The following is a 27,933-nucleotide window of genomic DNA, read 5'->3' as shown; positions in this document are numbered from 1 at the left end:
CCGGACTTACTCCATATGGGAGAGGGAGTGGGAGAGGGAGAAGCCTCTGCCGAGCCCCTCTGCGCACCGCGGACACCCCACCGCCGCCACCGAGAAAGAACCACGCAGAGGGGGGAGAGATGGAGGTCAAGCAGCTCTCATTTTATTAGCTCTCACACAAGATATTTATACACAAATTTCAGGGTGGCTTAGATATCCTGAAAACCTGGTCATCACGCTCGTCACGTACACTTTGCCGGGCCATTACACATGTTTGCTAATGATTTCTATTTCCCGCTCTCAAGGCCGGGTGTGTTAGCTCAGACAAGTGGTGACTGTCAGGTCTCTCATCCCAGTATCTCCTCAACCAGAGCGTCTTTCTGGGTGGAGTGCCGGCACAGGGCCTTAGGCCCCTGTGAATAGAGTCTGCTCCTGTGTCTAGGGGCAGGGGACGTGACCAGGGTCTCAGGCTGGCTGCTGAGACCCCAACAGGGCAGGGCCAGGAAGTGCCCAGAGACATGAGCAGTGCTGAGCTTCAAGCTGATGGTTGGCTCCTGTGCGGTGGTCCTTCTGTCTGGGCATCACGGCCAGTGTGGTGGTCAGTGCCACGGTCAGCACTTGTGATGAGGTCCCTCTGCCTGGACACCAGGCCCGCATCACTGTCAGCCTCTCGGCCAGTGCCGTGGTCGGCGTTAGTGTCAGCATCAAGGTCAGGGTCAGGCTCAGCTTCATGTCAGCGTTGTGGTCAGCATCAGGGTCACTGTGGTCAGTGTCCCTGGGGTGGTCAGCATCACGGCGAGCAGAGTGCGTGGGCTGGCGGTGCTTGTGCCGCTCCTGTCCTGATTACCTTGGGAGGGGGAAGGACACTTGAGCGTCTCCTCATGTCCAGGCCCCTCCTCCCCGGCCCCTGTCCAGGCGTGTCCTTCCCTCTGACACGGCGCCCAGTGAGGGCTGTGCCTGCCCGTGTGTTCGAGCAGGTCCCTGAGCAGCTCGGGGTGTCGGGGGTCCGACTGGGAAGGAAGGGGGGGAGAGCCCGCCTCAGAGGAGCTTGGATGGTGCTGGAAGAGACGGAGGGGGCGGGGCAGGGTCGCTCCTGGGTCGTCCGTGCTCTGCGGAGGGTCCCCTTGCACTGAGCACCTCTGCTGTGTCGGGACACCCCCGGCCCCCAGCCTGGTGAGTGTGTGAAGCAGTGCTCTGGGACGGAGACCCCAGCTGCTGTGAGGTCCCACCAGAGGTGGCGCTTGGTGTTCTGGGTGCCCAGGGACCCCGGGGCCATCCTGGGGAACTCTTGGCAGGATCCTGAGAGGGAAGATTCTCCCCATTTCAGAGGAAGGAGACTGAGGCCTGGCATCTGCGTCCCTCAATGAGACTGGAACACGGGCTCCTTGAGCCTCCACCCTGCCGGTCACTCTGGTGCTGTGATAAATGCCCCAGGCCCAAATAATCGGCATCATATTACACCTACCGAAGGGTCCTCAGAGGTCCCTCTCCTCACCAAGATTAAGGTTTTCTCAAGCGCCCGACAAAGAGACAGGCAGGGGTGGGGGGGTGAAGGGAGGGTGCCAGGAAGCCTGCACTGGTGGAGGAATGGGTGTTAGAACCTTGTATAGCTGAAATTCAATCACGAATGGCTTTGTAATGCTCTAAAAATTAATGACAAAACAAAATTAGGGCAGAGCAGTAGTACAGCGGGTATGCTGTTTGCCTTGCACGTGGCCAATCCGGGTTCGATCCCCTGCATCCCACAGGGTTCCAAGCACCCCTGCATCCCAAACCGCCAGCATTAATTCCTGAGAGCAGAGTCAGGAGCATTGTCGGGTATGACTCAAAAAGAAAAAGTAATTTAAAAAATCCTTTTGTCAGGACCCGGGTTGCGTCTTGGCAGACTGGACACAGACTTTGCATGCGGGAGCCCTGGATTCTGTCCCCAGCACTTCCAGGTCCCCAAACCCCTTCAGAAAGTCTCGAGCTCTGAGCCAGGATGCGCCCCTGAGCACTGCCAGGTGTGACCCCTGAAAGCTAGAGGGAAAACCGTCCTGTCCGGATACAGGGAAAGAGCAACGGATTGGGGGGTTGGGGGGCAGGCGCTCCGCCCTGACCAAGGTGTGGTAGCTGCCTCACAGTTTAGGAGGGCCCAAGCAGTGCTCGGGGTGTCAGGGATGTGGCTCTTGGCAGTGGATCGAGCCTGGCATTGCTGGGGCTTCAGGCCTGCTGGTGCTTGGGTGGTGCCAGGGATCAGACTCAAGACCCCGTGTCCACGGCTGGTGATCCAGCCCTTGGTCCTTCTCCTGGCCCCATCTCACAGCTTCAAAGTTCTGCTTTGGAAGGATGACGTTCCCAATTCCCACCTTGAGAAAGCTGTGCATCAAAGATCTTATCTGATGCTGCTCTTCTCCTCGCTCAAAGCAGATGAGTCGGATCCTGTTGCCGCTCTCACAGGGGATGCCGGTCAGACGTCCGTACACCACCACTTCCATGGTGCCTGTCTTGTCCTGGACCTCATAGTAGACACAGGGGTCCCGCACAGTTTTCTGCAAGAGAGAATGGGCATCCGCCTGCTGAGCGGGGCCCCGGGGAGGAACCCATGTCTCCACAGCTGAAGGAGGGGCTGCCCAGAGCTTCAACTATTTTATGGAGGAGAACCCCCTTTTTGAACCCCCGGTCATTTCCCTTTTTCTAGGTGTGTGTCTGCATGTTTCTCCAGGACTAGAGAGGAGGGTTGACATTTGCTGAGGGGCTGGGCGCAAGGGGCTGCGGGGAGCCCAGGAGAAAGGCAGGTGACGCCATCCTGAGTCGGGGGAAGGGAGGCCGTAGTGACTCCTCTGTGCTCTGCCATCTTCGCTGCGTTACTCCTTGCTCTCCAAGCTACACTGAAGCCAAGCCTCGCACCTCAGTCCCTTTGTGCTAACCGTAGCTCTCTCCTCACCAATGATGCAATAGCCTGTGTGTTCCTGCCCTTCACAGAGGCCAGAAAGGAGCAAACTCACAAGGCAGGGGACAGGCCCTCAAGGGACAGGGGAAGACAAGGCAGGGGGGCCTGAGAGACCGGCCTGACAAGGGACTGGCAAGATGCAGTTCATGCTCTGAGAGGGCTCCCCCCACCTCACAGGACTCCATGAGTCCTGTGGCTAGGAACTTAGTTCCTAGTTCAAACTTAGTTAAAACTTAGTGACTAGGAACTTAGTGAAAACTTGTGATTCTGGGGCTGGAGCGATAGTACAGTGGAATGGGTATTTTCCTTGCACGTGGCTGACCAGCGCTCTATCCCCAGAATCCCATTTGGTTTCCTGAGCACTGTCAGGAATAATTCCTGAGTGCAGAGCCAGGAGAAAACTTGAGTATTGCTGGGAAACCAAAAAGAAAAAAATAAAACACAACAACTTGTAATTCTGGCAGCGGGGGAGATGTGGGTCAAACTCTTGCTTTGCTGTATGGGACTTTGATTCTTGTCTTTGTCGTGCCCAGATTTCTGAGTTGAGTCCAGGGCCATGTGGTTAGGATTTGTACCCGTCTTGCCCACAGTGGCCAAGCGAGTGCGTGACCCTTAACCATTAAAACAACGATGGGGGATGAGGGTAGCAAAGCCCTTTAGTTAGCACCATGCATCCTCCCATGACGTGAGCTAACCACCATCCCAAAGGCTCTTAAGTCCTGGGTTCGCAGAGAAAATATTACAAAACACTGACGTGGGTTTACCTTTGTCACCAAGAACACCCCATTCACAACGGTGTATGGAGCCTCCTGGCGCAGGTGACTGATTTTTGGAGTCTCTGTGACCCTGTTGATCAGCGCTCTGGGGACCTGTTCGTACCCCACCTTCTCCACCGAGGTGCATTTGTACACTTCCAGGAACCCACCGCGGCCAATGTACTTTGAGAGGACCAAGATGTTTCCGAGGACAAACTGTGTCTTGAAGTCCTCGTGGAAGACCTTCACACGGATGATCTGATCCTGTGCCTGGTTCTTTATGGCCACGATGGCATGGAACATTCTGCAATCCTCTCGGTACCTGAAGGGCTCGGTCACGTCCAGCACCTGCATCGCCTTGTGCTGATCCTGTGGGCCCTCCTCTTCGAAAGTGCCCACAAACCTAGTTGCAGACTGAGAAGAAAGACCAGATAGTTAGCTAGAGTCCGACTTCAGGAGCAAGAGATGGGGCAGGCTGGGGATGGAGGCTGAGATGGTGGTCGTGCGGGAATGAGCCGAGGAAAGAGAGGAGACGGTGAGAACACGAAGGCCGGTGGTCTTTCTTTTCTTGTTCCCCATGTTCTTAGTTTGGAAGTGGAATGTTTTACTTTCATAAGGGTTATGCCCATTTCTCACAGAGCTCTGTGGTTGGCCTGGCAATGTGTTGGAAAGTGATTGTGAAAGAGATAAGGAGCAAAATTGCCTTTTCAGCTCCTTTGAGAAGTGAGCAAAGAGGGCAGAAGTTGGGAATCAAGCCAGAGACTCCCAAGGCCCTGAGTAGGATGCATCACATCTGCACCCCCAGCACTGCAAGGAGCCTGGAGCCTCCCAAGTCCCGAGGCAAACCCCTCTTTCCAGGAGACCCTCAGTTGAGGATTAGCAGGAGCCCCCAAATCCTCTGCAGGGGAAGGCCCGGGCAGCAAACACCTTGAGTGCGTCATGCTCTGCATGGCCGCCCTTCCCTCCACAGAACCCCCAATGCTGGGGGTCCCCATGGCAGGAGTCGGGGCTGCCAGCCATGCAGGAGGGGGGTGATGTCCTGCTCCCCAGTTACCACCCCCTAGTCTCCTGACATGCCAGGACATCGGTCTGCATCCCCAGTAGCCCGGGCACAGGACAAGGAGGTGGGAGCAGTGACTCTGGACACAGCTGTGTGTGGGTGCAAGGAGGAGGAAGGCAGCTCTGGGCCAAAGCTGTGCATTGGATTCTGGAGCGATGCCCAGGACGGGGCAGGGGTGCCAACAGAGCCAGGCTGTGGCAGACAGGATTGGTGTGCAGACCCTGAGTGGCATAGGCCAATGGCATGGGGGCCAAGTTCTGGTGTGGGAGCTCCCAATGTCCCTTCCAGAGCACAGGACAATGACTCTGGGATACTAGAAGCATCCCCAGCAGGCGGTGTTTCAGGTCAGACATGGCAGAGGATCACCCGACTTCATCAGAAAGAAGAAATGGAGGAGGGATGGGAGATGAGCTGTGGGCTGATCGGGGGGTGCCAGGACGTGGTACCTGGGTAAAAGTTGCGCTTCCAGCTGAAGAGGATGGACCAGGATGTGGTACCTTGGCCGAGATCTTGCTTCTGGCTGATGATGGGGGACCAGGACGTGGTACCTTGACCAAATTTTTGCTTCTGGCTGATGATTTGGGACCAGGAGGTGGTAGTTGGGCAGATGTCGTGCTTCTGGCTGATGAAGGGGGACCAGGACACAGTACTTGGGCCGAGGTTGTGCTCCCGACTGATGATGGGGGACCAGGAGATAGTAGCTGGATAAAGGTCGTGCTCCCAACTGATGAGGGGGGACCAGAATATGGTAGTTGGATAAAGGTCGTGCTCCCGACTGATGAGGGGGCGCCAGGACAAAGTGGCTGGGTGGAGGTCACACTGCCGGCTGATAAGGGGGCACCAGGATGCGGTAGGTGGGCCGAGGTTGTACTACCGACTGATGAGGGAGGGCCAGTATTCTGTAGCTGGGTGGAGGTCGTGCTTCTGGATGACAAGGGAACACCAGGACTCAGTTCCTGGGTGGAGCTCGACCTCTGGGATAAAGATGGGGGAGCAGAATGTGGTTTCTGGGGGGAGGATGAGTTCTGGGCTGAAGAGGAGGGACCAGGATGTGGTAGCTGGTTGGAGGTTGTGCTTCCTGCTAACAAGGGGGCGCCAGGACGCGGTACCTGGGTGGAACTCGACCTCTGGGATGATGAAGGGGGAGTAGGATGTGGTTTCTGGGGAGACAATGAGCTCTGGGCTGATGAGTGGGGACCAGGACACGGGAGCCAGGCGGAGGCTGAGCTCTGGGCTGGTGAGTGCTGAGCAGCAGGTGGCAGCGGGGTGGAGGAGCTGCTGGTGGCAGCTGCAGGAGGTGGAGGAGGGTGATGGAGCAAGGCTGCGTCCAGGAGAGCTCCGGCCACCTGAGCAGCTGGACATGGACCCTGCCAAGAACAGAGCAGATTCTTACCCAGGGGCTCAGAATTCCCACAGGGCCTTGCTGTGGGACCCACTCATCTCAGCCCCCCGGCCCCGCTGTGATGATCCCGTGACCCTGTAGGAGCTGAAGTCGCAGCTTGGGCGGGAGCTCACCTGCACAGATGAGTGTGTCTCCTCCCACAGGGAGGCTGCGTGCAGTGGGGGCTGGGGGAGGTCTTGGCCGCGGGGAAACCCATCATTCATACGTGGGGGATGGTACCTCCGTCTGGGCACTGGTGGACAGGGGCTTCTGCGGGGTCTGAACAGGCATGGGGGTCAGGTTGGCCACAGATGTTTCTGGAAGAGTTGAGCTCTGGGAACACCAGCTTTTCTTCACCTGAAAGTGTTATTTTCTTTCTTAGCATTTGATGAGGCTCATCTTTTCATTTCTGAGAATGTCGTGCTTGGAAGTGCCCAGGCGCGCACTCCCCTTGCTGCCTCTGTCCAGTGCCTTCCGAGACCATCTGCCCACCGGCTCAGCAGGACCTGAGCAGGTGTCTCTGTTCCCACGGGACAGCCTCCTGCTCTCTGGCATCACTTTCCACGAGGGCAGGTGCCTCAGCTCCTTGCCCTTGGCCAGCTTGAGTGTTTTCCTCTATTCAGATGGGTTTGGAGTCTTCCCCAAGCCAGAAGAGAGCCTGCAGCTTGGACTTCTCTCAAGGATGGGACCACGTGGAAAATCTGGAATGCTTGATTGGGTCTAACACTCATGGAAACTTGGATTGGGTCTCCTGAGGTGTATTCACTCCTTGGCACTTGGCATCACCACAAAGCTCCTGACTTGCGATTACTACCTGGAATTTGTCCCTGGGCTCTTGATAAATTCTTTTCTTATTTAGAAGCCACAGAGATAGTTCTGGGGTGAGAGTGTTTTCCTTGCCCTTTGGCTGACTTTCAATGCCCAGTTCTGCCAGGGGGAGCTCAACCCCCCCACATATTTTTCCAGTTAGGACAGACTGTGGGCCCTTTTAAAGCCTAGAAAGTTCTTTCAGAACTTTCATGCTTAAGGGGCTCGAGCAGTAGTTCAGCAGGGAGGGCATTCACCTTGCATATGGCTGATCCTGGTTCGATCCCAGCAACCCACATGGTCTCTGGAGCACCGCCAGGAGTAATTCCTGAGTGCAGAGTCAAGAGAAACCCCTGAGCACTGCCAGGTGTAACCCAAAAAAGATCAAAAAAGAAAAATTTAAAAAAAGGCCAACTTTGTGCTTAAGCTCATGACAAGCTAGGTTTCTTTTTCTGCTGCATTGTTTGGGGGATGCAGAAATCCAACTTTTCTAAAGCCACCACTGAATTCCCTCCCAGGAAGCAATTGTCTCAGTTTCTGTTTATTTATTTTATTTATTTTTTTTTAGAAGCAGCTTCAAGTTTTATTTTTGATAAAAACATGCATTAAAAAGCACTATAGTACTGTTGTCCCATTGTTCATTGATTTGTTCAAATGGGCACCAGTAACGTCTCCATTGTGAGACTTCTTATTACTGGTTTTTTTTTTTTTGAGGTACCAAATTATTTAATATTTTTTTTGAATTCCAAACCAATTACTTTATTTGAATATAGCCATTAGCTAACGTTTCTAATTAGCCATTAGCTAAAATGAAATAATTTAGTATTGAGTGGAAGTCCTTTTTACTGACTCATAGGTGTTATTTTTCTTGATATAAGTGGCATTGTGCTTTTTTTTTTTAATAATTTATTTATTTTTAATTAGAGAATCACCGTGAGGGTACAGTTACAGATTTATACACTTTTGTGCTTATACTTCCCTCATACAAAGTTCGGGAACCCATTCCTTCACCAGTGCCCATTCTCCACCACCCGTAAACCCAGCGTCCCTCCCACCCTCCCCAATCCCATCTCCCCCCCAACCCACCCTGCCACTGTGGCAGGGCATTCCCTTCTGTTCTCTCTCTCTAATTAGCTGTTGTGGTTTGCAATAAAGGTGTTGAGTGGCCGCTGTGCTCAGTCTCTCGCCCTCATTCAGCCCGCAACTCCCTTCCCCCACATGGCCTTCGACTAAAAAGCTTCTGCACCGCAAGAGATACAGTGACCAGAATACAAAGACTATCCACAGAATGGGAAAGGATATTTACACAATACCCATCAGATAAGGGGTTGATATCAATGGTATATAAAGCACTGGTTGAACTCTACAAGAAGAAAACATCCAACCCCATCAAAAAATGGGGCGAAGAAATGAACAGAAACTTTACCAAGGAAGAAATACGAATGGCCAAAAGGCACATGAAAAAGTGCTCTGCATCACTAATCTTCAGAGAGATGCAGATCAAAACAGCCATGAGATACCACCTCACACCACAGAAATTAGCACACATCCAAAAGAACAAAAGCAACCGCTGTTGGAGAGGATGTGGGGAGAAAGGGACCCTTCTTCACTGCTGGTGGGAATGCCGACTGGTTCAGCCCTTCTGGAAAACAATTTGGACGATTCTCAAAAAATTAGATATTGAATTCCCATTTGACCCAGCAATACCACTGCTGGGAATATATCCCAGAGAGGCAAAAAAGTACAATCGAAACAACATCTGCACATGTATTTTCATCGCAGCACTGTTTACAATAGCCAGAATCTGGAAAAAACCCGAATGCCCCAAAACGGATGACTGGTTGAGGAAACTTTGGTACATCTATACAATGGAATACTATGCAGCTGTTAGAAAAAAGGAAGTCAAGAATTTTGTAGTTAAGTGGATGGGCATGAAAAGTTTCATGCTGAGTGAAATGAGTCAGAAAGAGAGAGACAGACATAGAAAGACTGCACTCATCTATGGTATATAGAATAGCAGAGTGGGAGACTAATACCCAAGAACTGTAGAAATAAGTACCAGGAGGTTGACCCCATGGCTTCGAGGCTGGCCTCACGTTCCGGGGAAAGGGCAACTCAGAGAAGCGATCACCAACTACATTGTAGTTTTTTTTTTCTTTTTGGGTGACACCCGGCAATGCACAGGGGTTAGTACTGCCTCATGCACTCAGGAATTACTCCTGGTGGTGCTCAGGTACCATATGGAATGCTGGGAACCGAACCTGGGTCAGCTGCATGCAAGGCAAACGCCCTCTTGCTGGGCTACCGCTCTAGCCCCTTGTCTCAGTTCCTTACTTTTGGTTTTGGGGCCACACCTGGCAGGGCTTGGAGACACAGGGTGTCTGGGACAGGCCCTGGACCCCTGCACAGGGGGCTCAGCCCTTGGTGCCGTGCCCCCAAGCCCAGGCATTTGTCCTGCTCACCTGGATGAAACTGTCCTCCTCCGAGTGCAGTTCTCTCTTCTGCTGGTGGATTCTCAGTCGGAAGCCGAAGAGCCTGAGCTTGTCCCCCCTGTGGCAGGACAGGTCATGGAACTGTCCTCTGCATACCACGTCCATGACCCCCGTCTTGTCCTCGATTTCATAGATGGTCTTGGTCCTCTTCTTGGATTTCTGCAAATCCAGCATGCCCTTGGGACCTGGACGGCGGGGGAGAGGCGGGGTGGGAGAGGCGGAGGGCAGGACTCACCTTACTCAGTGTGAAGAGGCCACTCAGCACTGTCCCTGATGTCAGCGTGTGCAGGGTGCGGATCTGGGGGCGTAGCTTGGCTTTTTCCAGAATAGCCTTTGGGACGCTGACTTCTTGATTCACTTCAGTGACTGAAGACTCTTCTGTGACCTCCAGGAAGCCCTTGACCCTGATGTAGTGGGATATGCACAGGACTTTCTTGCAGATAAATTTGCCCTTAAGCTGGGGGTTGAAGACCTTCACGGGGAAGAACTTGGCCGTCGTGGCCACAGTGGTGTGGAACAGGCGCCTCTCCTCGCCACTCGGGGCCTTGCTCACAAACAGCTTGGAGACTTGCAGGACCTTCGCCAGTATTGGGGTCTCCTGGAGGACGTGGCTGTTGACTTTTGCCTTGGGGGGTGCCTGGGGTCTTGCATTCTGGGGGGAGTAATAAGGAAAAGGAAGCCTTTGCATTAAGGAGCAAAGACTCCAAAATCTGTCAGCAACCTCAGGGGCAACCCCGGGACCCTGGCCACCAGATGCAGGAGAGGGACAGCAGAAAGGACGTGGACAGGATCAGGAGGAGGAGCTGGAGCAGGAGGAAACAGCTTAAGGGGCAGCGCCAGATGCAGCCCCAAAAGTCAAAAAGTTAAGAAAAAGAAAAAAGAAAAAGGACTGAGAAGCAAGAGCGAGGAACAGGAACGTGAGACAAGAACGGAGAGCAAGAACAAGGGGTGAGAAGAAGGAGCTTGAGAGACTGTGCAGGGCCACAAGCAAAGTGCAGAGAGCCAGGTCACGAGAGATACATAAGGAGCAGAGGCCAGTGGGAAGACACACGTGTAGTGGGGGACAGAGGGGAGACACGTGTAGCGGGGCCAGCGGGGAGACACATGTGTAGTGGGAACCAGTGAGGAGACACACATGTAGCGGGGGACAGAGGGAGACACACATGTAGCAGGGCCCAGAAGGGAAACACAAATGTAGCTTGGCACAGGGGAGAGACATACATGTAGTGGGGCCCAGAGGGAGACACACGTGTCGAGGGGCAGAGGGAAAATCCTGGCACCCGGGCCCTGCTGGAGAAAGCTCTCCTGTCAGTGACTCTCATTTGGAGAACGAGTTCACTTCATGTCAGGGCCACTGGGTCTGGATTTCCAGTCGTGACTTCAGTATCTGGGCAGGGGCCAGAAAGCACCTGGGCTGAGACAGTCGAGGACAGATCTGGGGCAGAGGCTGGTGACGGGGGGCTCCCGGGAGAGCAGGGCTGTACTCCAGGGGCAGAGGCTGGTGACGGGGGGCTCCCGAGGGTGCAGGGCTGTGCTCCAGTCACAAGAAGAGGGTGCTCGGGGGTGCAGTGTGCTGTGCTCCTCTGGGGCTCGCCTTGTTTTTGAGCGCACCTCTTCCTTTTCTGAAAGGTGAGAGATGTTAGTGGCTTTTGTATGGGAAGGAGGTGGCTTCCTCCTGACCGAGCTTCCTCTGGGCACACGGGCGCGACTGCACAGCTGGTACCCACACACCTCCCTGCTGACCTGGGCCCCGGGTGCCTCTGCAGCTCCTTGAGTTTCTCCTGGGCCACCGGAGCTGCATGCAGGTGCTGAGGGGCCCATCCTGTCCATCTGCTTCTTTCTCTTTGGTGCTGCTGCTGCTCCCGCTGTGAGTCTCCTACTCACTGAGACACAGGAGAACTGTCAGCACGCAGTGGTCAGGCCCCGATGGTCCCAGTATCAGGTCAGCCCAGGGAGACCACCCAGCTCCACACAAACCCCGGCCCATAGAGCTTCCTGGGAGTGAACAAGCCCACCCACCCACGTGTTCATCCTGCCACCCTTCTGTCCATCCATCCCTTCATCCGTCTTCCTACCCATCCATCCATTTATTTGTCCATCCATTCATCTATCCATTCATTCGTCCATCTGCCCATCCACCCATCCACCCGTTCATCTGTCCATGTGTCCATCTGTCCCTGGAGCCCTAGTCTCAGCAACATCTGCTCCTGCCCCCTGGCCTGCCCTACAGAACTCAGGCCCTTGGGTATCACTCTGGGATAGTGTGAAAAATGTAGGAATGAGTTTTGAGAGAAGTTTTGGCCTTTGAATTTAATATTTTGTTTGTTTCTCTAACCCAAAAACAAAGGTTATAGAGAGAATTTCCTCATATCTCAGAGGAAAAATCTCATCCAACTATCTTCTCCAAATAATCATCCAACTATCTCCTCAACATCCTTGGAGGAATAGATGATGGAGAACAGGTCTTTTGGGGGCCACACCCGGTGATGCTCAGGGATTCCTCCTGCTCTGGACTCAGGAATCACTCTTGGCGGTTCTTGGGAGGCCGTATGGGATACCGGGACAGAATCCAGAGTGGCCACGTGCAGGGCAGTGCCTTACCTACTGTCCCCTCTCTCTGTCCCCAAACAGGTCTTACTAGAGGAGTGAGGCAGGACCTGGGGACAGTTCTGGGTGCTGCAGTGCGGGCTCGCGTGCAGGGTGCCCAGGATCTGCCCCAGACCACGTCAGCACAAACCCACAACCGTGTCCAGAAGCAGGATTGCGCACTGCCTGATGGGGCTCCAAAACCCAAAAAGAATTGGCAGAATGCAAGTATGTAAAGAAAAGAATCAGTTTGGTTATTTTGTTTTGCTGTTTTCAATGTTTTTTTTTTTTTTAATGTCCTGCCGTCTTGGCCACTCCTTGACTCTCTTCTGTTTGCTCCTCTCATCGTGTTTGCAATGACGTTGGCATCACAGTGGGCGGGCTCAGGGTACACTGGGACGAGGGTGGAGAGTTGGGTGGGATTGCACTTACCTTCCCGCACCTGTCGCTGCAAGGACTTGACAAGACCCTCCAGTTCTCTGTCGCCTTTAATAGCCTCGATGAGCATGATCACACATTTAATACCCGAGAACCGGGCAAACATTCGATTTGCAATCTGGATTCTGTCATAATCCTCCTGCATTTTGGGTGTCAGTCTGAGAGGCGTGGCCAGTAAGGACTTGACTGTTCGGAACTGGTAATCACTGAGCATCTCCAGCCCTTTCTGCAGGAAGAGTATCTTGTACTGCGTCTCCATCTGTGTCAGAGAGCGAGCCTGGGAGAGGGACAGGGTGTCACATGGACTGGGACAGCCGGAGTCGGCCTGGCACCACCTGTTTGAGTGCTGTGGACTCTCAGGACCCAGCGCAGTGCTCACGGGGGTGTGGAAGAGGCATCAGAGAGGCTCGTGCCCAGGAGACAGGCCTGGCAGAGCAGCCACGGGCGCCAACCCTGCAACCCACCGCAATGTAGTCAGCCTCCACCTTCCAGAGTGCCCCGCGGGGGTAGGAGTGGGGGCTCAGTCTCTGCCCGGTGCCCAGGACGTTCCCAGGTCTTGACGTGCAGAGGGCATCTTGCCTGGCTCCAAAATCCTCCTCTCAAAGTTATTTGCCTGCTAGAGAGGCTGCAGGCTCCTGGCTGGAAGCCTCGGGGAAAACCCAACTCTGGATTGAGTCTGTGGGAGCTGGAGGGTCTCCGGGAGCCCAGAGAGAGAGAGAGAGAGAGAGAGAGAGAGAGAGAGAGAGAGAGAGAGAGAGAGAGAGAGAGAGAGAGAGAGAGAGAGAGTGGGCGAGTGGGGTGGGGGCTCAGAGACCCGGGAGGACTCAGAGAAGAGCTGATGGTTCTGCGCAGCCTCACAGGCAGACCTTTGATGTGTGGGCGGACAGTTGGTCCTCAAATTCCTGTTATCTGGTCACTTGTGCAGGGGCAGCGGTGAGTCTGGCACTGTCATGGGTGCCCCCCCCCCGTCCCGTGACTCAGCCGTGGGGCTCAGTAAGTACTGCTGTGTCTGCATCTCAGGGACTTTCAGAGGTTCCGGTCACTTCCAGGAAACCTCCTGTGGGTCCTTCATTCCGCTGCCAGCACTGGCCCAGCAGGGAGCTCAGGGCCCCTCCTCCAGCCTGAGCCCTCCCCCACGGGGGCAGAGATGACTCTTCCTGGGCAAGAGGAGGAGGCTGGCTCCAACTGGCTCCTGGCTAACAGGAGAGAGCAGAGAGTGGACAGGGCTCCTTGCCAGCCAGAGAGCCCCATTGGCCACCACGGGGGAGTGTGGAGGGAGCGACCTCTCCTTGGCAGAGGGACAGGGAAACAAGTGTCCTGCCCCAGACTCCTCCCAGCCAGCCCCTGGTCCCTAGGAAGGCGAGTCCCTGTTCAACTGCACCCACAGGGATCTGCAGAAGGTTCAATAGTTGACAGGATTTTAAGATTTGCTTCCTGTAAACACAGATGGAGCTGAACTCCCTGTGACATGCCCCTGTGACCCGGGGTCAGGAAAGGGTGTCCCGAAGGATTTACAAGCAGCCTTGTGGGGAGGAGCTTCTGCCAGGCTGAGCCCACTCTGGAACTGCCTTCTGGGCATGCAACGCCCCTTCTCCAGCCCTCTGCACTCTGTGCCAGCTGTCCCAGCACCCACCTGGGGTATGTCAGGACTCCTGGGCCCTCCTCTACCACCTGATCACAGCCCTGGGGTCTCCTGTGCCCCCTGAAGACACAACACAGGCTGGTCTGAGCAGCCTCGTCCTGGGGACAGGAGATGCTCACTGGGTCTCCCTGGCTCTGTTCTGGTTGGAGGGGTTCTAGGTGTGGCCCTAGATGGGGTGGGGGCAGAGACAGCCCCTCTGCCCCTCCCTGAGTGATGCAACCCTTGCCCCTCCCTTCTTGTCCTCCCCCAAGGAGGACAAGGTCAGTTCTCCCCTAGCCCTGGGGTCCGGGAGGTCTGGCGGGACTCACCCTCTTGTGTGTTCTGGTGCCTGGGTCCCGGGTCTCCCAGCCTGAGGAGAACTGAGTCGGCGGTGGCTGAGGCTGTCCGGGGAGGCAGGACCAGAGTCGGACAAGAGTCCTGGAGCTTCGCTTTGGGGCAGAGGAGAGAGGGAGAGAGCCAGGACCAGCTGGGGATCCGAGTTGTGCAAGACTCCAGTGCTGAGCCTCCCTCTCTGCAGGCTGACTCCTCCCCGCCTAGGGTAGAAGTTTCGGTTTCCTGGGCAGAGGGACTGAAGCGTTTCCCACAAAGCCTGCGTGGCCCGCCACCCCGCCCTTCCTGTCAGCGCTGGCTGGGCTGAGGGACGCCTCCTCCTCCTCGGTGCTGGTGCCCGGGTCCTCGTGTGGGACCCTCCCTCTCCAGGGTCTGTGTGTCCCCCTGCTCTGCTCACTGCCTCCTTCCATCTCTATGTAGAGGAGAGTCCATGTCTTTGAGGGGAATGAGGACAGGCCTGCTGGACAGTTCTCTCTGCACACAGCTTGTTCTCCCTCCGTGAGTGTACCAGGAGTGAGGGCGTCCCCCAAAGCCCCTTCAGGACTGTGGACAGCAGGGGGTCTTTCTTAGTCAGAGGACCACAGGGCTTATGATTTCTCCCTGGGCTAGAGCAGGCTCTGACCCTGCTGTGGCCGCTGGAGAGATGTGAACACTCTAATTTGTGCTACTAGGCTCCCCAAACCCTTTTACCTCACCCTGTGCCCCTTAACCCGTGTTCTCAGCTGTGCCCCTCACATGCCCCTTACTCTGCCCCACTCCCTGGGTACTTCACCTTGTGCCCACACCCTCCCAGTGTCCTTTCTGCCCTGTGCAATACCTCCAACACCCAGTATGCCCCCACTATTTCACCCTGTGACCACTGGGGACCCAGCTGCCTTCTCCAGTCACTCACTCTAATCCAGGAGACCAAACACTCACAAATATAATAAATAAATAAAATATAAATAAATGAATATAAATAAACAGTTCTACAATGAATTTGGCCATATCATATTCAATCAAAGGTTTTACCTGACCTATGTCGCTGTTGTCCCAAAATTCCAAATGGTATCGGACCACCGTCTCCTTTGTGCAAAATTCTACTCACAGAGCGGGGAGAAAGGTCTGCAAAGTTTAAGTTTAGAAGAGAACTCCCTGAATGACCACCAACTAGGAGCTCTTTGGCACTATTGTGGCAACTGGGAAGATGCTGTCCTTGACAACATCGACGAGGAATACAATCGACTGGTTCAGCACCTTCATAACTGCATGAATGATGCCGAGAGTGGGAAAGCCACAAACAGATGCCTGTCTTCGGAAACTCTCGAGCTCATTCGCCAACTCGGTTTGGCACGAGTCTCAGGCAACCACAAGTTAACATCTGAGCTCACAAAGCTGTGCAAAGAAGCGATAAAGGAAGACCTCAAAGAGAGAACAGCAGCAGTGTTGGCTGATGTGGCAGAAGCTGGGAAAAGTATTCGCCTGTTCTTCGCCAAGTACAAGACCAAGATGACTGTCCTCTGACATTCTGATGGATCTATCACATCTTCCAGAAGGGCAATGGAGAGGATTATTCATGACTTCTGCTCAGATCTCTTTGACAGCCATGTCCACCTGCCCACATATCAAATTCCGCAGGATGGATATGTCATTCGCAATGTCCTCCCGTCTGAAATCCGACATGCCATTTCGTTGGTAAAGATGCGCACAGCACCTGGTCCAGACAAGGTCAGACCCGAACACCTGAAGAATCTGCCTCCAGTACTCGTCAATACACTGGCTCGACTCTTCACACGCTACCTGTCTGAATGCAAGGTTCTGTCCCATTGGGAAACCAGCAGGACCGTTCTGTTGTACAAGAAGGGAGACATTCATGACATTGGCAACTATCGCCCAGTCTGCCTGTTTTCTGTCGTCTACAAGTTGTTCACTCGAGTCATCCTGAATAGAATATGCAGAACACTAGATGAAGGACAACTGTGCAAGCAAGCCAAGTTCCGAAAAGGATTCAGCATGATTGACCATATCCACAGTGACCAAATTCATTGAAGTTTCGAGAGAGTTCAAGATGCCGCTCTATCTAACGTTCATCGATTTAAAGAAGGTCTTCAATTCTGTCGAGACTGAAGTGGTCATCAAAGCCCTAGCCAAACAGGGCATTCAAACTCAGTACGTCAAGATCCTCCTTGAGCAGTATTACGGATTCACCACCAGGATCTCACTATTCTACAAGGAAGTGATGTAAAGAGAGGGGTTCAGCAGGGTGATACCATTTCACTGAAACTCTTCAGTGCCATCCTCAAGAATGTCATGCGACGATTGGAATGGGAAGGAATGGGAATGAAGATAGACGGTCGGCGACTACACCATCTCTGCTTCACTGATGACATTGTTCTCATAACACCAAACATTAGCCAAGCAGCACAAATGCTGGCTGACTTCAACCGCGAGTGTGGAAAGGTCAGACTGCAGCCGAATCTCAGCAAAACGATGTTCATGAAAAACAAACCAGTCCCTGACATTCCACTTGCTCTAAATGGCATGAACATCTGCGAATGTAGCAGCTATGTGTACCTGGGTCGAGAACTCAACATGAGGAACGACTTGACGCCAGAACTGCACAGGAGGAAGAGAGCAGCATGGAACACCTTCAAGAGCATTGAAGAAGTGGTTAAGAGAATGAAGAGCCTCCGGCTCTGGGCACATCTTTTTTATTCCACCGTTCTTCCTGCACTAATATATGCCTCAGAGACCTGAGCCCTACGCAAACAGGATGAGAATGCTATTCAGGTATCCCATAGAAGAATTGAAAGAGCTATGCTTGGATTATCACGTTTCACTTAAGTGAGAGAAGGAATCAGGAGTTCCGACCTCCGTCGATGGTCAAGAATCAAGGACACTGTCTCTTTGCCAAGGCATCAAAAGTCAGATGGGCCAGATGTAATGCGATTCAGAGATGACCACTGGACTAGAGCTGTTACTGACTGGATTCCACAAGATGTCAAAAGACCGCGTGGCCGCCCACCAATGAAATGGTCAGACTTCTTCATCAAAATCCTGAATGAACGGTTTGAGGCTCTTCCTGTTCCTGGAGCAGATATTATTGGGCTACACTAGCACGCGACAGGGATGAATGGAGATACTACTGGTGCCCGCTCGAGCAAATCAAAGATCAACAGTGTGACAAGTGATACAAGTGATTATTTATTTATCATTTTTGCTTTTGAGTCTCATTTGGCTATGCTTAGGGTTACTTCTGGCTTTGAACTCAGGAATTACTCCTGGTGGTGCTCGGGGAACCCTGGGAATGCTGGGAATTAAACTTGGGTCGGCCGTGTGCAGGGCAAATGCCCTCCTGCTATGCTGTCGCTCTAGCCTTAAACTCTCACCTTTTGCACAGAAATTTTTTTTATTGTTTTTTTTTAAATTTATTTATTTTTAATTAGAGAATCACCGTGAGGGTACAGTTACAGATTTATACACTTTTGTGCTTATACTTCCCTCATACAAAGTTTGGGAACCCATCCCTTCACCAGTGCCCATTCTCCACCACCCGTAAACCCAGTGTCCCTCCCACCCTCCCCAATCCCATCTCCCCCCCACCCCACCCTGCCACTGTGGCAAGGCATTCCCTTTTGCACAGAAATTTTAGTCCAAGTTACTTCCTGAGGCTGGAGCGCTAGCAGGCAGGCATCGGGCAGGGCCCTTGCCTTGTGGACAGCTGACCCGAGTTCAATCCCCTGCTCCCACACGGTCTCCTGAGCCCTGCCAGAAGTGATTCCTAACACAGAGTTGGAGCCCTGAGCACCACTTGCGTGACCCCCACCCCCAAATTCAATTCACTTCCCGAGCTTGATGGAAGCAAACGCAGAATGCATAGAAAAATACAGACAAAAAGAAGAAAGGCTTTTATTAAAAAAAGAAACACTGTGATCAGGAACTAGACTGCCCATAGCACCGCCTGTCCCCAGGGACACAGCAGGGAGGCTCGGTGACTCAGGGACCCTTGTGGCCCTCATGGGGCGACGTCATCAGCTGGACCTGCATGTTGATTGTATCCTGGCACCTTGTGTTATTTTTTTCAAATTTTGCTTTTTGGGTCACACCCGGTGATAGGTGGGGTTACTCCTGGCTTTGCACTCAGGAATCACTCCTGGAGGTGCTCGGGGTACCATATGGGATGCTGGGAATCGAACCCGCGTCGGCCGCCTGCAAGACCAACGCCGTACCCACTGGACAATTGCTCCAGCCCCCGCACACTGGGTTCTTGGTCTTCTTACTCTTGACCACCTGAGGAGAAACGAGAAGACCAATGAGAGCTTGTTGCTGCCTGGGCTCTGCTGACCCCTGTCCACCTACAAAGTCCCCTTCCCCCGCTGACCCCTTCTCCTCTCTCCCTACGCCCTCGTAAGCCTTTGCCCCTCTCTCCTTTCCTTCTAGTTAGAGTCCTTCACTCCATCATCTGGAGCCTGGTGTGCGTGTGTCCTATGTCCAGTTCAGGAAGGCGGTGGCTGGCCTCCAGGGCTGAGCATTGGGAGAACCCTAAGGCCGAGCTCAGCAGCTCCCTCCTGATTGGGCTCCGGGGTGAGGGTCACGAGGTGTCTGTGTGTTGGACCCACAGCCCCCTGTCGCTGTGCCATGCATGCACGTGGCGGGGTTCTGGTGGAGGGATTGCTGGAATCTTTGTTTGGATTCATGGCTTGAACCCTCCCGGGCACCCTGACTGTGTCTGCGTGTCCTCACTGCCCGCGTGCCTCCTTCTCTCTGGCAGCCGGCACGCAGCAGGGGAGCTGCTCCGTGTGAATCACCACCCGTCTGCAGCCCGGACCCGAGATGCGTGTCTACCTCAGCACCCAGGCCCTTGTCCACAGATGAGTTATTTTCTGAGCTCAGCGTATGCTTCTTCTTTACCTTGGTCTCCCTGTGTAGGATAACATTGGTTTGTCCTCTCTGCCTTGCCGCAGGGAGCTTAGGTTTATTGGGTTACTCCCATCATAGTGCTCCCATACCTCTGTGTTTATTTGTAACTTCTTTCTTTGTGCTCTGTTAACTTGGAAATATTGTTTTCCTCTTCTCCTGAGTCCAATAACTTAATTAAAATCTTAACATCTACTTCTTAATATTAGTTATTTTTGTATGGGCACAGTAAGAGATACATTGAGGCTTGTAGGGAGGCTCTCCCGGGAACATCTTGTCACGAACTCAGACTACAGTGCTCAAGCCAGATTAATCTTTCCTAACCCTAGCAGGGTCCGAATTAGTTATTACTTTTTTGGACCATGACAGAATTTGTCCATAACCATGCTCTTAACTTATACTTAAGCATTATGGCACTTTGGCCAGACCCATTTTAATGCCAGGGTAGCACATAGCTCACTGCTTGCCCGTGGGTTCATTCAGTCCCTCATTGGAACCCTGCTTTTGGGCTGCTAGGAAGTAAGGGCAATTGAGGCTTAAGTGGAGAGAACAGATGTCCAGGAGGTAAATACCATTCAGAGTCAGTTGACTCCCAAGTTACTAGAGTATACCATTAACTGTCTTCCTTTGTCCATACAAAAAGGACATTGATCTGAATTAACTATGCAAAGGACTTAAGGAGAAGAGAAAAACAATACAATATTTCCAAGTCAACAGAGCACAAAGAAAGAAGTTACAAATAAACACAGAGGAATGGGAGCACTGTGATGGGAATAACCCAATAAACCTAAGCTCCCTGTGGCAAGGCAGAAAGGACAAACCAATGTTAACCTACATCTCTGCACTTTCTGGAATACCCAGAGATGATTCATCCCTCACTCTGTGTGTGTGTGTGTGTGTGTGTGTGTGTGTGTGATTAAGGCATGACATGCAAGAATTTGTACAGATTGAAGCATCCCTGTAAGAACCTTACTTGGTCATGAACTATTTTCCTGATATGTTGCTGCATTTGATTCGCCCAAATGTTGAGAATTTTTGCATTGATATTTATGAGAACTGTTGATCTGTTTTTCTTATGTGTGCTGTTAGTAGACTAACGGCTGTAGTGTTTAGGTAACAGTGTGAGAAAGTGTTCTTCAGTGTGAAATCTCCCACAGAGTACTTGTCCCATGCGCTTACTTGTGACAAAGGTGGGTCTAGGGTCCCACCTCCCATCCTGGCCCCTGACCCTGCAGGCAGAGCACCGCCTACTGCTTGCGCCCTGCTGGGTACCCTGTGCCTTCCCCATGGTCTCCTCCAGAGCCCTCACCTGCTGGGTAAACAGTCCTTAGATACTGCCTCTGTGCTGGGGGTGGAGATGAGCGCGGACCCCCAGTAGCTCCAACATGCACCTGGGCTGTGGAGGCGCCAGGAAGCTGGACCCTGACTCTGGGCATCGGGAGGGAACTGAGCCTGCTCTGATCATCCATCTGAACTGAGCCTAACTCCTCAACAACTCCTCAAAAATGAGTTGAGTGTACTGCACACATTAGATGTCTTCAAATATTTTCTTTTCTCTCTCTCTTTTTTTTTTTACTGGAAAGATTTTATAAATGGATGGGGGCTGGAGCAATAGCACAGTGGGTAGGGCGTTTGCCTTGCACGCGGCCAACCTGGGTTCGATTCCCAGCATCTCATATGGTCCCCTGAGCACTGCCAGGGGTAATTCCTGAGTGCATGAGCCAGGAGTAACCCCTGTGCGTTGCTGGGTGTGACCCAAAAAACAACAAAAAAAAATTTAAAAAATGGAATCACTGTGAGATAGGCCCTTATGAAGCTGTTCATGATCGGGTTTCAGTCATACAGGGTTCCAACACCCGTCCCTCCACCAGTGTACGTTTCCCAGCATCAGTGTCCCCTGGTTCCCTCCCATCACCCCCCTCCCCTCCCAAAGCCTGCCTCTATGGGAGGCACTTTTCTTCCCTCTTTCTCTTTCTCTCTCCCTTCCCCTCTCCCTCTTCCTTCTTTTGGACATTGTGGCCCTGCAGAATCTTTTTCAAACTCCCTGTAGGATGGGAACTGGAGGTCTGTGGACAGACCTTCTGATACCTAAATACCACCATTGCCTCCCCGGAGAGCCCTCCCAAAGCATCCCCACCTGGATGAGGCTGTGTTTCTCGCATGTCAGGATCGCCTTCTGTTTGATGGTTCTCACTCGGAGGCAGAAGAGCTGCAGCTGGTCCCCCGGCCCACAGGGCAGCTGGTGCCACTGTCCGCTCCCCACCACGTCCATGCTCCCCGTCTTATCCTTAATCTCGTAGATGGTGTTCTTCTTGTTCTCTGTCTTCTGCAACAGAGCAGGACATTGGTTTCTAGGGGGCAGTAACCTCCCTGTGTATGAGGAAGAGGCGCCTGTGAGGCAAACAGTCAGAGCGGCTGTGAGACGGGGGGACTCAGGCTGTCTTCCTCACACACTTGCGTCTTGATTTTTTTTCTGCTGCCATTCTAGTGTTTCTATCTGCTAATTCTTAATTTTTTTTCTTTTTGGCTTTTTGGGTCACAACTGGCGATGCTCAGGGGTTACTCCTGGCTCATGCACTCAGGAATTACTCCAGGCGGTGCTCGGGGGACCATATGGGATGCTGGGAATTGAACCCGGGTCGGCCGCGTGCAAGGCAAATGCCCTACCCGCTGTGCTATTGCTCCAGCCCCATGCTAATTCTTAATTTTCCTACTTCCTGACTTCTACCCAGGGGAGGCTGGTTCCTGAAAACCAATCAGGGGAATTAGAAACTCCTGGAGGTGTCTTTGGTGCTTGCCCCTTTGCAGAGATTATTGGGCTACAAGCGTTCATTCGGCAGATTGATTGCAAGAGTTCCTAGACAAAGAAGGCCCACGGAGATTCTTCCCCAGCCTCTTCTGCCCTCCGTCCCCTGATATTTATCCTTTTGGCCAAGACCTGTGGGTCACATTTCTACCTTACTGAAGCTGTCCCTGATCAAGTTCATGAGAGAGTGTGGGGTGGGAGTGGATGGCGGTTAAGGACAATGTCGAAAAGCGGTGGAGAGTGACAGTCTCTCGGGAGACAGAATGAGGTTGGTGCAGCGGGTCCTGTGTGAATGAGTGGTGGTGTGTCTGCTTGGGAGGATTAAATATATCCCACTACCTTGTACCTTGCATGTGAGCAAGTCAGTAGCACTCTTGGCCTTTTTTCTTTGGGGGGGAATGGGTGAGGTTTGACCTCACCTGATGGTGCTCAGGGCTTACTCTGTGCTCGGGGATGACTTTTGGTGGTGTTTGGGCATCAAACAGGGTGGGCTGCATGCAATGCAAGTGCACTGCTCACTGTGCTATCTCGCCAGCCTCCATCTTTTTGCCTTTATATTTTGGTAAACAAGAGAATTTGCAGGGGCTGGAGCAATAGCACAGCGTGTAGGGTGTTAGCCTTGCCAGCGGCCAACCCGGGTTCGATTCCCAGCATCCCATATGGTCCCCTAAGCACCACCAGGGGTGATTCCTGAGTGCAGAGCCAGGACTAAATCTTGTGCATTGCCAGGTGTGACCCCAAAAAGAAAAAAAAGAAAAAAAGAGCATTTGCAGAACATAGATCTGAACTATCACGAAGTTCACTACTTTTCAGTACTCAATCACCTGATCATGAAGAATCAGAGAATGAGTGTGTAACGGTGACAGTATCAAAAAGCTGTGCCCTGTGCTTATCTGTGAGGGCACAGTCCAGTCTGCCCAAAGTCCCACCCTAGTGGTGACTGAGACCGGGCAGTTTAGACACTGCACCCCCGGCCTGGCACGTGCTCTTAGGAGCCGTCTCCGTCCTGTTTGTGCAAGTGGAGACAGGTCACCAGAGCAGGCCTTGACCCAGTAGATCTTTTGCAATAAATTCACAGGGAGGCAGTCGTGTGCCCCATGAGAAGTCTTCCCTCCCGTCAGGAGGGAGCAGAGCGTGGCCGGGAGACAGGCCAGCACAGGTGTTGCTGGAGGCGGCACAGAGCCCTCAAGCACTTACCTTGACCACCTTGAACCGCCCGTATACGGGCGTCCCTGACACAGCCTTGCACAGGTCGTCAATCTTGGGAGACTCGCATGCCCTCTTCATGACGCTGTTTGGGACCTGGATCAGGTCAGAAGCGGGAGACACTAGCGAGGTCCCACTGACCTCCAGGGTCCCTCTGCACTCAGAGTGACCAGAGATGACGAGGACCGAGCCCTCTTTGAATAGGTCCCACAGATTGGCGTCAAACACCTTCACCCGGAAGAACTGACTGGCAGTGGCCACTGTCGCGTAGAACATGGCAGCGTGGGCCTGTTCCCCAGACTCGTAGCTGAAGAGCTGGCTATGTTCCAGCACCAGGACGGTCACGGAGCTCGGGGAGGGGTTTCTTCTGTCTTCAACGACTTTAGCTGCAGATGACGGCCCCTGAATTTGGGATGGACAGAAACAGAACAATACACCTCCGGGCTCGAGCAGAGATGCAAGTTTGCATTTCTGCTCGAGCAATTTGGAGCTAGAGCAGGTAGAGGAGGGGGAAGGGCTGGCAGGTGGGGACTCAGAGCCTGATCTGAGGGTCCCCGTTTCAACAGAATCAGCTCTGAGTTAACAGGGGTACCAGTTAGAGCCCGTGAAGAAGGGTGAGGCCCACCAAGTATCAAAAGAAGAGTCAAGCAGGGGCTGGAGCGATAGCACAGCGGGGAGGGCGTTTGCCTTGCACACAGCTGATCCAGGTTCAATTCCCAGCATCCCATATGGTGCCCTGAGCACCGCCAGGAGTAGTTCCTGAGTGCATGAGCCAGGAGTGACCCCTGTGCATCACTGGGTGTGACCCAAAAAGAAAAAAAAAGAATCAGGCATACTGACATGAGCAGACACCCTGCCAGTGGGAGATCCAGGCTCGATCCCTCCCATGAAAGGGCACCCCAGTACTGCCGGGAGTGACCTCTGAAAACAGAACTCTGGGGCTGGCCCAGAAGAGTCCCGGAGAACTTCCTGAGCAATGTTGTTTGGAGGTGGCCAACCCAAGGGACCAATGACCCTGACTGAGTCCCCATTCCCAAGCAGCTTGACTTACACCTGGGGAGTCAGGCCTGTGTCACTGTCCCTGGGTCTGAGGGAGATGGATGGATATACCTTGGTCAAGGATCTGGAGGGTGTCATGGACACTGAGCTTGGGGTGGCTGGTGGGACACTTGGCGCAGCTACTGGGACCCTGGGCGTGTCAAGTTGGAAGATCAAGTTGGCTGTTGAGAATTTTTTGGTGTCTGGTGAGAAGTGTTCGGTGGCCATTTGGGTTCCTGCAGGGCTGGCACCAACAGGACAGGGGGCCTTGCTGGACTTCTGGGCTCCCTTATTCCTTTTCACATCTTTTTCTCCTTCCATGTTGTGTTTTCTTTTCTGGAAGTGATGACATTTTCTCATGAATAGTTCTCAGCTCTAAAAGCACAGAACTGGGTGCTAGTACAGCAGGGAGGGCATTTGCCTTGCATACAGCTAGCCTAGGTTCAATCCCCAGCATCCCATATGGTCCCCTGGGCACTGCCAGGGCTTATTACTGAGTGCAGAGCCTGGAGGAACCCCTGAGCATCGCCAGGTGTGACTACCACCAAAAATAAATAAAAGCGCAGGACTCTGATTTCACTTTGTGACGTTTCTCTTGGACAAACTTGAGATCCACTGTGGGGAACCCTACCCCATCCCCAGGGGAAGCCTAGGAGAGGGTCACAGAAACAATTGGGAAAGGGGCTGCCTAGAGGGCTCTTGGTCCCCCCACCCGTCTGCCATGCAGAAGGCACCGAGCTAAGACAGCGTCTAGGTGTGTGAACAGGGCTCACTGCACAGCTGTCTCCTGAGGGCCTCCCTCAGCCTCGACTCAGACCCAGGCCCAAAATCATATGGCTGTCTCTGCTCTCTCTGGGCTGTTGGTCTGTCTGTCTCTATCTATGTCTGAGTCTCTCTATCTCTGTCACTCTCTCTGTCTTTGTCTCCTTGTCTGTCTCTCTCTCTCTCCCTGTCTCTGTCTATCCATCTGTCCCTGTCTCTCTCTCTCTCTCTCTGTTCCTATGTATCTCTCTGTTGTCTGTCTGTCTCTATGTCTCTCTATTTCTGTCTCTCTCTCTATGTCTGTATCTCTCTGTCAGTCTGTCTGTCTCTGTTTCTCTATGTATCTCTCTGTCAGTCTGTCTCTATGTCTCTATTTCTCTGTCTCTGTCTCTATGTATCTCTCTGTCTATCTGTCTCTCTCTATGTATCTTTGTCTCTCTCTCTCTGTTTCTATGTATCTCTCTGTTGGTCTGTCTCTATGTCTCTATGTATCTCTCTGTCTCTCTATGTCTCTATGAATCTCTCTGTCAGTCTGTCTGTCTCTATGTCTCTATGTATCTCTCTATCTCTCTGTCTCTCTCTGTCCTTATGTATCTCTCTGTCTCTATATCTCTATCTCTCTGTATGTCTGTCTCTATGTCTTTATGTATCTGTCTGTCTGTCTCTGTCTCTCTCTATGTCTGTCTCATCTGTATCATCAGTTAATGTCTGTCTGTTTCTGTACCTGTCTCTGTTTCCCTGTCTCTGGCTCTGTCTCTCTGTCTCTCTCTGTTTCTTTATCTATCTCTGTCTGTCTCTGTCTATTGCTGTTTTTCTTTGTGTCTCTCTGTCTCTGTGTCTCTGTCTCTGTTTATCTGTTTTTTTCTGTCTCTACCTGTCTCTCACTGTGTCTGTCTTTCTGTTTGTCTCTATTGCTGTTTCTCTGCCTTTCTCTCTGTCTGTCTGTCTCTGGGGTAGTGTGTGGGAGGAGATGCTCCACTGAGATGTCCCTAGCCCTGAACCTCTCCTGCCAGGTGTGGGGAGCTGGGCCCTTGTTCCTCTGCTTGGTGTCCTGTGCTGTGACTGCCCTCCTGGGGACCCGGGGATACCCCCAGGCTGACCTGGGCCACAACGTCCTCTGCTGCTCCCGGGGGTGGCCGTGGGCCAACTGGGCTTCTCAGAGGTGCTGAGGGCCCCGCTCTGTTCTGCTGCTGCTTGCTCCTTGCTTTTAGTTCTGCAGTCTTCAGTCTCCTTGAAACTGACAACGAGAGGGCAGGTGAGCGTGGAAGGGGGCAGCCATGGTGATCTCCGTGTCGGCCAGCTCAGCCCCAAGGGCTGTCTACCCCCAACTTTCTATCTGGAGCCCAGGCACACCTGCCCGCCCTCTGCCCCGCCCTTCCCCACTCAGGCCCTGGTGCTGCCAGAGATCCCACCGCAAAACCTACCGAGAGCGGAAACCAGTGGGCGGGCCCTGCTGCCGATGCACGGGGACCCCTGGGGACCCCGGTTCAAGCATGCAGCCAGACCTCAAGCTCAGCGGCCTTCCCTTCACCCCAAACACCCACACAGCATCCCGACACAGCCGGTTCCAGGGCCACTGTCCCACCCGAGGCTGAGCTGTTACGATGACCCCCAAGTCATTGCACCTCTCGCCCTCCCCCACACCTGCCCCCCTATATGAGTGGGGTGCAGGAGGCTCCGTTACCGTTTTGCTTCTCCTTTCTCAAGGACTCCACAAGCTCCTTGAGACTTGGATCTTCCTTGATGGTGTCGATGAGCTTGACCACAGATTGGGCGGCTGGGAACTTGGAGAACATCTGGTCTGCAATCTTGATTCTGTCTGCGTCATCCCTCAGTTTTGCAGTCAGCCCTAACTCATCAGCCAGTAAAGATTTGACTGCTCGGAACTGGTAATCAGTGAGGCTCTCCAGCCCTTTGTGCAGGAGGATTTTCTTGTACTCTATCTCCATCTGTCACAGTGAGCGAGCCTGGGAGAGGGACGAGGGTGTCACGGGGACTGGGACAGCCTGAGCCGGCCTAGTGCCACCTGCCCTGGATTTTCAGGACCCAGCACAGCCCCTTGCAATGACGCTGGGAGAGGCAGCAGTGAGGCTTGTGCATAGGAGATGGGCCCAGAGAGCACCCATGGGCGCCAGGGCCTGCACCCCCGCCGGGGTTGAGACTGAGTTCTGGGGTAGAGTGGAGGGGCTCTGTCTCTGCTCATGCCCAGAATGTCCCCAGGGGTCTCCGCAGCCCTCAGGGACTGACTGGGTACTAGGTCCCCTGGTCCCTCTCCTAAGGACAGATTGCTCCTTGACATTCCCCCTTGGCAGCAAGGACGCCTGTCCACTCTCCACCTCTCTCCTGTTTGCATGGAGCTACTTTGAGCAAGCTCGTCTTTACCAGAAAGTGTCATCTCTGCCACCAACCTGAGTCCATCCATCAGGACCATGGACTCAGGGCTCGATGGCCCAACCTGGGCCACTTCAGGACCTCGCCGTGTCCCCACTGTGAAGGACATTTCTGTGTCATGGGGTTCCTCTCCCAGAAAGCTTCCTTCCCACCCTGACGCAGGATATGGCCCTCAGAGCAAATAAATTAGCATTTGGCCCAAAGGGCTGGTTCCAGACTAATATTTGGATAAGCAGAATGCTCGGAAATCAAACTGAAAACCAGGTTCACTGACCGGGAGCCAGGAGGGCTTAGGAAAGAGAAAATGCTACCCAAACAGAGAGGGTCAACAGTCAAGGTCCATTGCAGAGCAGAAGTTGCCCTGTGTTTGCTAAAGGAGACAAAGTGCCTAATGGGAGGGAGAAAGGGCCAGTCCTCCCAGACGGAGCCCTC

General features: G+C 53.2%; 2 protein-coding genes across 2 annotated transcripts in view; both read right to left on the bottom strand.

Annotated features, from left to right (window-relative positions):
- Positions 1-206: 206 nt before the first annotated feature.
- Positions 207-27,933, bottom strand: part of LOC101543325 (gamma-interferon-inducible protein 16) — a 29,674-nt gene continuing 1,947 nt past the window's right edge. Inside the window, exons 2-15 of the mRNA XM_055121197.1 lie at positions 26,795-27,077; positions 26,211-26,347; positions 24,421-24,684; positions 23,302-23,712; positions 21,436-21,624; positions 18,531-18,671; positions 12,435-12,707; positions 9,642-10,148; positions 9,377-9,565; positions 6,348-6,464; positions 5,173-6,093; positions 3,676-4,080; positions 2,328-2,510; positions 207-826 (exon numbers count right to left, since the gene is read on the bottom strand). Coding sequence (XP_054977172.1) covers positions 770-826; positions 2,328-2,510; positions 3,676-4,080; positions 5,173-6,093; positions 6,348-6,464; positions 9,377-9,565; positions 9,642-10,148; positions 12,435-12,707; positions 18,531-18,671; positions 21,436-21,624; positions 23,302-23,712; positions 24,421-24,684; positions 26,211-26,347; positions 26,795-27,059 — 4,059 coding nt within the window. The 5' untranslated portion in view covers positions 27,060-27,077 and the 3' untranslated portion in view covers positions 207-769. The remainder of the gene's footprint in view (positions 827-2,327; positions 2,511-3,675; positions 4,081-5,172; positions 6,094-6,347; positions 6,465-9,376; positions 9,566-9,641; positions 10,149-12,434; positions 12,708-18,530; positions 18,672-21,435; positions 21,625-23,301; positions 23,713-24,420; positions 24,685-26,210; positions 26,348-26,794; positions 27,078-27,933) is intronic.
- LOC129400109 (gamma-interferon-inducible protein 16-like) lies at positions 10,678-14,545 on the bottom strand. The gene is made up of 4 exons (XM_055123239.1): positions 14,381-14,545; positions 12,425-12,707; positions 11,150-11,289; positions 10,678-11,028 (listed from the first exon to the last, which is right to left on the bottom strand). The coding sequence occupies exons 2-4, from the start codon at positions 12,687-12,689 to the stop codon at positions 10,747-10,749; spliced, it is 687 nt and encodes a 228-aa protein (XP_054979214.1). The 5' UTR covers positions 12,690-12,707; positions 14,381-14,545; the 3' UTR covers positions 10,678-10,746.

Source organism: Sorex araneus, chromosome X, assembly GCF_027595985.1.
Source record: "Sorex araneus isolate mSorAra2 chromosome X, mSorAra2.pri, whole genome shotgun sequence".
In the NCBI taxonomy this organism is placed as follows: domain Eukaryota; kingdom Metazoa; phylum Chordata; class Mammalia; order Eulipotyphla; family Soricidae; genus Sorex; species Sorex araneus.
Note: the sequence above shows the minus strand (reverse complement) of the source record. Positions and strands in the feature narration are given on the sequence as shown.

Bases quoted from the DNA above. Each gene is read 5' to 3' on its own strand.
- LOC129400109 (XM_055123239.1), bottom strand. From the start codon at position 12,689: ATGGAGACGCAGTACAAGATACTCTTCCTGCAGAAAGGGCTGGAGATG. The intron at 11,290-12,424 runs GTAAGTGCAATC...CCTGTGTCTCAG, and splicing joins GCAGCGACAGGTGCGGGAAG to TGAGTAGGAGACTCACAGCG. The intron at 11,029-11,149 runs GTCAGCAGGGAG...CTCACCTTTCAG, and splicing joins CAGAGGCACCCGGGGCCCAG to AAAAGGAAGAGGTGCGCTCA.